The sequence below is a fragment of the Crassostrea angulata genome, chromosome 7, assembly GCF_025612915.1.
Source record: "Crassostrea angulata isolate pt1a10 chromosome 7, ASM2561291v2, whole genome shotgun sequence".
Lineage (NCBI taxonomy): Eukaryota > Metazoa > Mollusca > Bivalvia > Ostreida > Ostreidae > Magallana > Magallana angulata.
The window spans coordinates 55,543,246-55,554,338 of record NC_069117.1 but is presented as its reverse complement, the minus strand read 5'-3'; the positions used below and the strand labels follow the sequence as shown (position 1 = coordinate 55,554,338).

The 11,093-nt window shown below is 34.2% G+C and overlaps 1 protein-coding gene across 4 annotated transcripts; it reads right to left on the bottom strand.

Moving 5' to 3' along the window:
• Positions 1-203: 203 nt before the first annotated feature.
• LOC128155994 (alpha-(1,3)-fucosyltransferase C-like) lies at positions 204-9,470 on the bottom strand. 4 transcript variants are annotated; one of them, XM_052817945.1, is made up of 3 exons: positions 9,283-9,470; positions 1,310-2,452; positions 204-347 (listed from the first exon to the last, which is right to left on the bottom strand). In XM_052817945.1, the coding sequence occupies exons 2-3, from the start codon at positions 2,450-2,452 to the stop codon at positions 288-290; spliced, it is 1,203 nt and encodes a 400-aa protein (XP_052673905.1). In that variant the 5' UTR covers positions 9,283-9,470; the 3' UTR covers positions 204-287. The 4 variants fall into 4 exon arrangements, with proteins under 4 accessions (XP_052673905.1, XP_052673903.1, XP_052673902.1 ...); XM_052817943.1 differs by lacking the exon at positions 9,283-9,470 and adding an exon at positions 6,097-6,234; XM_052817942.1 differs by lacking the exon at positions 9,283-9,470 and adding an exon at positions 3,082-3,235.
• Positions 9,471-11,093: the final 1,623 nt, after the last annotated feature.

The following is an 11,093-nucleotide window of genomic DNA, read 5'->3' as shown; positions in this document are numbered from 1 at the left end:
CCTTTACACTTTTTTCTGCAACAATGAAGAGTTCATTAAAAAAAACAACTCCTGACAAAAACGTATTCCGTTCTAATTAGTCCCCTTTGAAATCATTATTACTATTAGTTTATTCACTGAGAGATAGGTCAAAAGAACAAGACTGCTCTGAGAGAGAGAGAGAGAGAGAGAGAGAGAGAGAGAGAGAGAGAGAGTAGTCTTCTTCTCTCATAAATAAAGACAGATACAACACTTGTGACGATAATCATTTAATTGATACAATAATGTTTTTTTCCATCCACCATTAGTTATAGTCCGATAGGAAACAGTATCCATCGGTCTATCCATGCTCTAATCTTCTGAACAAACTGGAATAAAAGTAAACAAAAATCATTTACAACCACTACAGGATCCTCTAGATCCTGAAATTTTTCATAATTGTCACTTTGAATCCGTTTTTCTTCATTTTTATAATGTCTCCACCATAAAAAATAACAATAATACCAATAGCAAGACGTCCTTCATATTGTTTTATATTTCACTGTATGAAAAGTTTAAGTTTGAATATAACAAATAAAAAAAAATTCCATCCATAAAAATATGTTATAAATAAAGCCTATTTCAGAATTACATGGTCTCAATTTCAAATTTTTACTATACATTTTTGTTTTGTTTTTATTGCTACCAAGATATTTCAATTGGGTATCCAACATTTTAATGTCAGTTATCAAATTACAAGACAGACACATATACAGACCTCGTATCATGGTTTTTGTTGGGTTTTTTTTTATCAGTTTTATGTTTGTAGATCTTTTGCTTTAAACTTTATTTTTCTTTTTGCAACCTTAATTGGTATTTTACACATCTCTTTTGGTTTTAAATCTGGTGTTATCATGATAATAATCATCTTTAATGGGTGAACATGTATAATTTATAGACAATGATTATCATTTGCAATGTGTATTGGTATTCTCCAAAGTTATGGCATATTCAAGATCTTGAGTAGTAGATTGCGGGTTGTGTAAGTCTGTTTGAAAACATTCCGAAAAACAGATGAGTGATAGATATATTGAGTGTTTGAAATTGTATATTAACCAATACATCAAGCCATGAATTCATTTAATTACATTTTATTTCTCCTTTACTATTGATATCCAAACTGCCTTTGATAGCTTTCATGTCTTACGAGAAGACTATCTAAGTTATTTAGAACTTATGTCTAATCCATTTGATTTAATCAATAAAATAATTATGTTCAATTCAGTTCAGCTTTTATGTCTTAACATCTGTACGAACGGCAGTTTGTGGGGAACCTTAACGTTATTAGTACCTTATATTTTGGACATACGTCATTGGTTACCCATCCACTGAATTTTGAGTACACTTGGCGCCTTACTGTTGACTGATGTAGCTTTTGACAAAGATTACAAAACGAGTGGAAATGTGACGTTTCAACATCCAGTTCGTGTCTCCATGTCAGGTAACTGTTGTATAGAGACTGGTTGGCAGCAACGGATTTCAGGTATTTGGCCAAGTCTTTAATTGTGTGAAAGTCGTATAGGTTTATCACATGACTAGAATTAACCCTTGTCTCCTCTTGACCTTTGACCCAGTTTACCACAGGTACCACGCCTTGTTTCAACGAAAACCACAATTTTTCAGTAACATAGTCTTTGCAATGGCTATTTTCAAATGAAAGCTTAAAAAGATAGTCTTGGGCTTTTTCAGTGGATAAACACCCCTGGGATCTAACATCGCACTTTAAATGTCCACATGAACCGTAAACATCAATATTTACATATTTCTGCAATTCTCTTACGATTCTATAACGCTTTCCAAAATCATCGCATCGACTAAACACTGCGAAGGCAAACTTTGTTCTATTTAAAAATGGTTTTGTTTCAGTATCTGAACGTCTTCTAATAAAAGATCCATATGGTGCATAAACAGTCGAGTCTCTTCTGTAAGACATAGTCCAATTAAAGACGCTGTTAAGTTCAACTACATTTCTTTCTATATATATTGTTGGTTCCATTAAATATATTATCCATATTTGATCTGGATTCCTCTTCGGTAATTGATGTACGTGTAAATCATATCTCTGATAGTGGAACAGTAGAGCATCGCTATATAACGCCCCCTTCTCATTTACAGCCCTACACTTGTGAGTGCAGCTCAAAAACGCCGAGTTAATGTTGTGCAACCAAGAATGGGATCGGAAAAAAGTAGTCCACACCGCAACGGTTTTCTCACTCTGATTTGAAAAGGTCATTTTATCAAAAGTGGTCAAATATGGTTGCTCGCTATTGAATGTTTCTATAATTTGATTTTGCACATCATTTGAATCCTCGTAGAAAATTACAAGATATAGGATAGTCACAACAACGCACTGAACCAAACATAGAATTTTAAATATTTGTAGAGCTTTGCGGCAACAGACTCGCTTTGTCCAACACTTTCTCTTGATTATCATCTGAAAATTAGAAGATGTAAAATAAAGTCTATCTATCTATCTATCTATCTATCTATCTATCTATCTATCTATCTATCTATCTATCTATCTATCTCTATCTATCTATCTTTCTTTCTTTCTTCTTCCATTCAGCTAAAGAATTAAGCATGAGAGGATTTGCACTTTTTTAAATTGCTGTCCTTGAACAGATAACAGTGGTTGAACAGTTTAAACGTATTACTGATTGCGGTATCCGCGGAAGCGGGCAATTGACAAAAGAAAGGAAATGCTCTAAACGCCTTTCCTGTTCATATACTGAGTATTGTATTTAGTACATTTACATGTTACTTATGAAGAATGACACGTATACAGATTGATTAAGTTACAGTAACTACATCTTTTGAGAAACACAATTCTATGCACCTAATGAATAGTCACACGAAAAACATCGAAAAAACATACACTAGTATTAAGACTTCAATCTGTTCACATTTTACACTTGCCTATTTTTACTATACTGTATCATATAAAATGACAGAAATCATTTCCTGTCATGTTGTAGATTTTGTATTTACTGGGTGGGTGTAACATAAATTTTGTATTTACACCCAACCAATAAATTCAAAATCTACAACACAAGACCTTCATACCGTTATATATCAAATCCTAACCTGGACCAGGGACGTAGGAGCGGTGAGCTTTGTTCACACAATGACACCCGTACCACGGATTCACTAGCTCCGACAAAGTACAGTTGCACGTGCTTTAGTAGAGGCTAGCGATTACTGGCTAAGTTTATTATTATAATCACTACAATGTTTTACGGCAATTCATGCATATCCGGGCTTGAAATTTTGCGATGATTAATTAGATTTGTCTGTCATGATAAAATTTATACAGAAAACTCATTTTCCAACAGGCGAAAAACATTTTAATGCCAGGATCTAGTTTAAGCACAGTAACTTGTACATGTATATCAAAGATAACAATAAGTGGGTAAGATAGCAAAAATAAACATTTTGCAATCGTTATGATTCGTAGTGCAATAGCTCTAAAAATTTGACGAATCATGATTGTTTTGTTATGGTACGTCTTTTTAGAGAAACCGTAGTCATTTCCAGAATGATTGTAGTTTGAACGTAGGAATAGGTTTGCCATGCCTATTTTTATTGTAAAGTTACCCGATTGGAGGGTCGTAAATGTACAATATACCGGAAACTATGTACTAAGGCGGTTTGCCGTTTTACTCGCGTACCATCCAATACCGTTATTATTATCAAAACCCACGCTCCAAATTCAGTAATAAAAGTAATGTTCGCCCAAAACCAGAACCTGTTTAGCAGAGCGAGTGCTCGGCAAAATTTGCGTTGTAGGCATGGAGGATTTTGGCGAGCGCTAGCGAGTACCTGCTCTTTTGGACAAGCTTTTTGTCAACCGTTTGTGACAACACCACGTCAACAAGCGTAAATATGCCAGCGTTATTTATGACAACGTTTACGGTCGCCGCGACCACGGCAAGGCAAATTATTAGCTGTCATGAAACGCTCATTCATCCTAGAACAGTTTTTAAAATATTGAAACGCCATATGGCATGGGGTCTGCTACAGAAAACCTTAAATAGGACTGTCCGAATAACCGACAGTACAGATTGCAATGAGCCTGGCAAAAGCTGAATCAACGTCAGAATTGAACACAGGTCAAGTTTCCCGATGAGTCATGATTTAATGTTAGCAATGCAGATGGCAGATGTCAATTTTACCGTCGTTTACATAAACGTTTTGTAGACAACTTTGTCCTTGAAATCGACAGATTTGGGTGGAGTGGCGATATGCTCTGAGGTTCCATTAATAACCAACCACAATTTTCGTTCACAACTTGTCATTTTAATGGAATCCTCACTGCCAGGAGGTGAGTGGACGAAATTCGTCCGCCTGTTAAAGCATTAATTATGCAGCAACATAGCCAAGGTAATGGGTTTATTTTCCAAAAGGACAATGCTCGCGCATACGGCATAGTTGACACGAACTTTCCTTCAAACGAACGGTATCAACGTCCTTGATTGGCCCGCTATGTCGTCAAGACTTAAATCCGTTTGAGCATTTTTATGAAACGAGCTGGGGAGACATGTGTGGAGCAACCAGCCGCGGCCTCAGAATCCACAAAAACTTGGGAGAAAACTGGTGGAAAGTGACAGAATAATCCTCAAATGATCCTCAAAGTGTCTCGATCAATGGCACGTCTCTTTCGCACCGCCATCAAATTGAATGCTAATAGATACCATAATGGTACAATTGACCAAAACTGCATATTAGACGTAACGACCCCCCCCCCTCCCCCCATTGACATCCACTTAAATTTTAATAAAAGTTTGCTTAAAAACCAATGAACAATTGACATGGTAGCTTTTATACCAAAAAAGACAATACAAAAAGATATCAGGCATCGCGTTTCCGTCAGTATACTCAGATACTTGGTTTCATTAATATACAAGGGTATCAATTTTCGTGGATAATGTGAAAATCACAGTTTCAAGGATATGTAAATTCGAGGCCAATGACCCTATCAATACAAAATGTTAATAGAAATTGCATTTCAATGAACATTTAATTTCATGGATCAACTTAACAACGAAATCCACGAAAATTGGTATTCAACGAATATTGATGAAACCACACTACCTTATGAGAAGAAACTGAAAATGATCCAACGACAGTATTTCAACAACGACGCACGGCCAAAAACAGATAGCAAAGGTCACCTGTGTGACTCACAGCAGGAAGTTTGTTGCCACTATAATTACATTACTGGCGGAGATATAGCTTTAAAACTATGATAAGAATTTGTTGACGTGCAGTCATCACAAATACTCCATTAGTCCAGCTGATAGTGTTTGTAGCAGATCTAAAAGCTTCTTGTTTTTCAACAACCAGCAAATATCATGTTCTATTCTCATTTGGGAAATCATCTACCCTCTTAAATACTTGACGAAGACTAAGTAATAACGATCTGATCGCAACAAAAATATTCCTTTGCATTTATATCGCTTTTAAAACGCCTATCTTTAGTTTATTAATCTCACTATTCTCATTTTGAAAAGCCTGTAACACATTCAATATAGTAATGTATTATGTATCGATGTACTAGTATCTTGACAAACGTGTACAGATCACCTGTACTCTTTTTAATATAATTTAGTTAAATACATGTATTAACAAAAGAATGGATCATCACTTGAATCGTTTTGTTAAAGTCCAGGTATGAACGCACACAAACAAGGTGTGGATCCGTTCTTACAAACAAGGTGTGGATCCGTTCTTACAAACAAGGTGTGGATCCGTTATTACAAACAAAGTGTGGATCCGTTCTTACAAACAAGGTGTGAATCCGTTCTTACAAACAAGGTGTGGATCCGTTCTTACAAACAAGGTGTGGATCCGTTCTTCGCTCATACAAGTTAAGGATGAACCAGAGGACAACAAAAAATGTTGTTATTTAGAAATACACTTTCGACACTTTCTCTACTTTTACTTATACCCGGTCTTTTGCATGTTCCTAAACCATCAAGAGATACATGAGATATCAAGAGATACATGAGATGTATCAAAAGATACATGTTATGAATTCCAACCAACTTTAAACTTTCATCGAACGTGTTGTATGCTTACCTTAAAATCTTCAATGAGAGAGAAAATTGTCTTCTTTTAACTTTGCGACCGCTTCATATCTAGGTTAATTCAACGATCAATAATTTCGATTAAGTAGAAAATTGAGTCCCTGGAATATTCACCTTTATTTAAATATGTACCTTAGCAATTCTGGATCGCGGGGTATTTAAAAGGGGTATTTATACCTTGCTTCTTCGTAACACGTTTGGCAAAACCGATCAAGTGATATATAAACGGTTCTGGAAACTGATGCAATCATTGATCAAATGTATTCTTTCAATAAAAACAATAATTTTCTTTTGTCGAGAAAATGGTCCTCCGTTTTCCTGATATTTGAGTAATATCATTCATTGCTGTAATAAGGTAACACAATTAGACTGCTAGTAATCCAGTTCAGATGGTGTCAGGACAATTTGTACTTATGAGGACCAAAAATATAAACAATTCTTGAACTGGCATGTTTTTGCCAAAACTGGCCAAATGTATTGTCAAAAGATACAAAAGCGATAGATATGAGGTTTAACGTGTTGTTCTGTGTGCTAACTGTGCACACAAGAACTGCCCAGCTGCAGACTTAGATTTGACGATATTAACATCTTTTAAAATATGAAAGGAAGCCATTGGTGTCCACTCTACAAATATTTGTTGAGGAAATGGTTGAAACTTACACAATTTTATAGTTGTAGCTTTCTCTTAATAAAGTGTAACCTATTCTTAAAATGGGTGTCAGAATCTACAAGTCGACACGAAATATATTTGTCTATGTCTATGAAGGTACCGGTACACTGAAGTTATAATTGTATTGAAAAATATACACGATTGTTATTTTATGAGACAATAATTGTATTTGACCCCCACTTCAAAACAGATTTTATATATATATATACATATATATATATATATATATATATATTAGAAATCACAAAGACTTTGGGACTTGTATATAGATGTCTGCCATATTTTCCGCAGATTATTTTGAATTGGTATGCTATTTTTTTCTATGAAAATATAACGTAAATGTCACTTGTGGCTCCTAGCTAGACTGGATTTTCTCTTGTTCTAAAAATAGTTTCTTAAAGTTAATTTATATAATTTACAAATATATTCCATCAAATAAGATTGATATTGCAGAAAATTGAAATTGTTAAAAATAATTCTTAATGCCAGAAAAGGGGGATAATTCCTATCAAAATACATTTATCTCCCTTGTAAGGTAAGAAAGTAGTTATGAAAATAATATATGTTGTAGAAGACGTTTAAATGTTAATGTGTTAAAAAAGCCCCAAAAATCATTGACAAATAAATTTACACTGCAAATACCTGTTCCCCCTTAATTAGTAAATTTAAGACTGATAACGTATTGCGCGTTTTTTTTTCAGAAAGAAAATTCACAAAGAAAGTAAATGAAGATTTTAAGTTACCAATTTTGAAATTAGCAGAATAAAATAATTTTACCCAATCAACGCTTGTTGATAGTAGTTGAAATGAATCGTTGAATGCATTTTAACAAAGATCTTTTTATCAATAACATTTCGTGACAAACTAAGCAACCTGAATAAACAATGTACTAGTATATACTTTCCCTATGTGAAAATAGTGTACATCAATCACTACATTCTAGTTTGAGCTCTATTCTGCTAGTTTTTGATTTGCAAAAATCTATTTTGATAATTATGCTTTAGCAAACAGAGAATACATTTATTGTAAAAATGTCTTTTAGAACAGTTTTTGTTAAGATTTTATACATTTAGTTTCATATTCTTGCGATGCCATAATATCATGCGTCTTTAAAACAAGTTGCAAACGTTACAAAAAGTACGTGACATCCGCTTTAATTCCCTCAATAAGTGTAGATATCAATGCTGAGATGTAGATATCAATGCTGAGATATTGAATGTTCTACAGGTTTCCATCTTTTTCGGAATAAAACGTTTTCGTATTTGTTATCAGAAGATGATAATAATGAATTCAGTCGTTCTTTATGCTACACCGGTACGTAATTCTGCGACATGCAACATTAATCTTTGTTTTGCGTATTATAATTCAGTGTCTTTTATTTTTGATCTGTTTTAACACATAATTCATTTTTATTGCTCCTTGTTGTAATTTGTTCGGCGACAGTCACCCTTTAGGACCTCTATTATCACTTGTTCATGAACACAATGATACAGTGTACATGTCACTGAAAGATTCCTCTCTAAAATGAATTTAATATAATATACTTAATTTTTAAACAAGCATGGAAATTAATTTCTAGCAGCATATATCAAAGGGTTATAGGTACCGATGCAACTGCATATTTTTTGTTTCAACGCAATATCAACCGGCAAACAAATGCCCATAATTGATACATAATAGAAATAATGAGACTTCTCAACAATTTCGACACACATCCGGCAATTTGTTATTGCCTATTGTGTATTAAAATGGGGAAATGGCTGGGTTTTTTGTCTCTTGGTTATAGATATTGACCTCAGAGTGTTATCTATACTGCATGTAGAAAGATACAGTACATCTATATTTCGAATTGCTGAGAAGGCATGACGTCAGGCAATAACAGATGTCCTACTGACCCGGTTTGACCCGAGCGTAGCCTGAAGATTATTCTTTCTAGCCCTAAACTTGCTAGCAAGATCTTATTTAACTAAAGGTCTTACATTTTTTCCAGAGGGTTCGAAGGATTATTTTCTTTTCTTTTCCGGGGGGGGGGGGGGGGGGGGGTCCGAGCGAGGCCTATTTTGGGGGATTTTATAATGTGAATTTAATAAATCTGAACTTCCGGACCCCATCCCCACCACTGACCCCCTCTTACTCCGTGTAACAAATAATAAACTGCTTATATATGTAACAAATAAATCGAAGTTGTACAATATGATCAGTGGCGAGAAACCATAGCTACGGGTATTGCTTGAAATTAGGGGCTCTCCTGCTAATTTTGTAAATGACGAACGATATCTATTTATATATGTCTATCCTCTTTACTATAAAATCAAATGAGTTGGTAGACATATAAATAGATATCGTTCGTAAAAGCTGGGGAGCGCCTATGGCAAGGGTCATTTTAAAAAAGAAATCGCCTGAAAACACGCATGACTTCAATATATGCATATTGATCAAAAACAAACGTATGAATTTATAGGTCATATTCAACAGAAGTTTGGGTATTTTGAGATAGATGATACTTACATTCCTGTAGTTCGCCCAAGTCTGATTATTCTAGATCTATTCAGCGATTTCTCAATCCGTTTTGCAGAAGTTATAGGCATCACAATTCTGAGTGTGCTGATGATCTGAAAGATATCCCCAAGGTAACTGACCAGTCTTACACCGGGTCACTGTGCTGTTGAACTCTGTTCTTATTGCTTGGTCGCCGAGATTGACCCAGATACTAGTAATTTTACGCCCCACAGCAATTAATGGAGAAACGATATAACTCCTTTAATTAGAAATGCCACTTCCTGCTATATTACTAGAAATTTCTCAAACTATTCTTTGCCTAGATGTAGATTAAAAGTTTTAACAAGTCGTTTTTCCTGACACTTTTCGAAAGTTTGATAGTCTGAGTACTAATACCAGAAAGCTATACTTCATTACGTACTTTTACGAAAAAAAACTACAGAGCGATTATACAAAGCCTAGCTCCTAAGTATTTCTCTTTTGGTAAACGATTCTTAAATATCATTCATATGAAATTTAGGCATAATTGTGTTCTCAATTATGATCTTTATCAATGTAATATAATAGCCAACCCAATGTATTCACGTGGAAGTTTAGAAGATGTACATCACTTAATTGTTCTTCGTTTGTAAAAAAAATATTCATTATTAAGACAATCATTTATGCATAATCTTTTATCGTTGAACTTTTTGAATATTATTGATGTGCATTTGATATTTTGGGGTGATAAAACATTATCTTATGATGAAAATGTAAAAATATTTAAAGTAGTTCATACATTTATACAAAAGTGTGGAAGATTTATCTAAGTTTTTAAATGTATTTGCATAACTTTCTTATACATCCTAATTCTAATTCTAAATTTGCACAGTATGACAGCATTCAAAAACTAGTGATTTATTTCTGTTTTATTCAGTGTACTATATTATTACTTATTAGGTTAGTTACTCAGTTACTTACTGACTCACTACGAAAATATATTGGGTTGATCAATCTCATAGATTCTGCTGGATCCACCAACATCAAAACATGAATTATTTTAAGGTGGAATAACACATCATCCCAAAATGACTGACCGCTGATCGAAACGACATCCTTTTTATTAAAAGGATTTTATCGACTCAGGCACGTAGCATCGTTTTTAAAAGGAATTTTTTTTTTCATTTATCAAAATCCTAATCCGTGGGGGGTGGGGGGGGGGGGGCTAGCGTAGTATATCTATAATTCAATTTCACTCCTAATTCCCTCATTTTTATACCCATTTTTTACATACTTCCAAAGATAGGGGGGGGGGGGCAACTCCATGATACGCCCGTATTGCCTAATATTAATCCTCAAAGAACCTACATAGAGATATATGAGGCAATCACGTGCCATGTTTAATCCAATGAAAATGTGACATCAGTCCGAGGGAAAACAATATTACTTATTATACTATAATTTATAGTCTGTCCCAAGTTATTGCTTCCATCACTTTTTGATGATTTTTTATAAAAATACACATACCTGTAAAAGAAATACAATTGAAATCGATGAAAGGGAATATATCCAAGATATCTTCATTGAACAATTATCCCTTCTCACTCATAAAATTTCACAGGAACGAAAACAATTTTCTTACGGAGATTTATAATGGGAAATGTTTACATCTTTTTTCCATTCGGAATACACTCGGAATACATTGCGCAATTTTTTAACGTTATCATCCGGGCTTATTAATGACTGATGCAATGCTAAATCTCCGTAGACTTTCAATTTTGGGATTTGTATTGAAACCTGAAGCGGTAGAGGGGGCGTTTCAAAACAGATAATCTAGACAT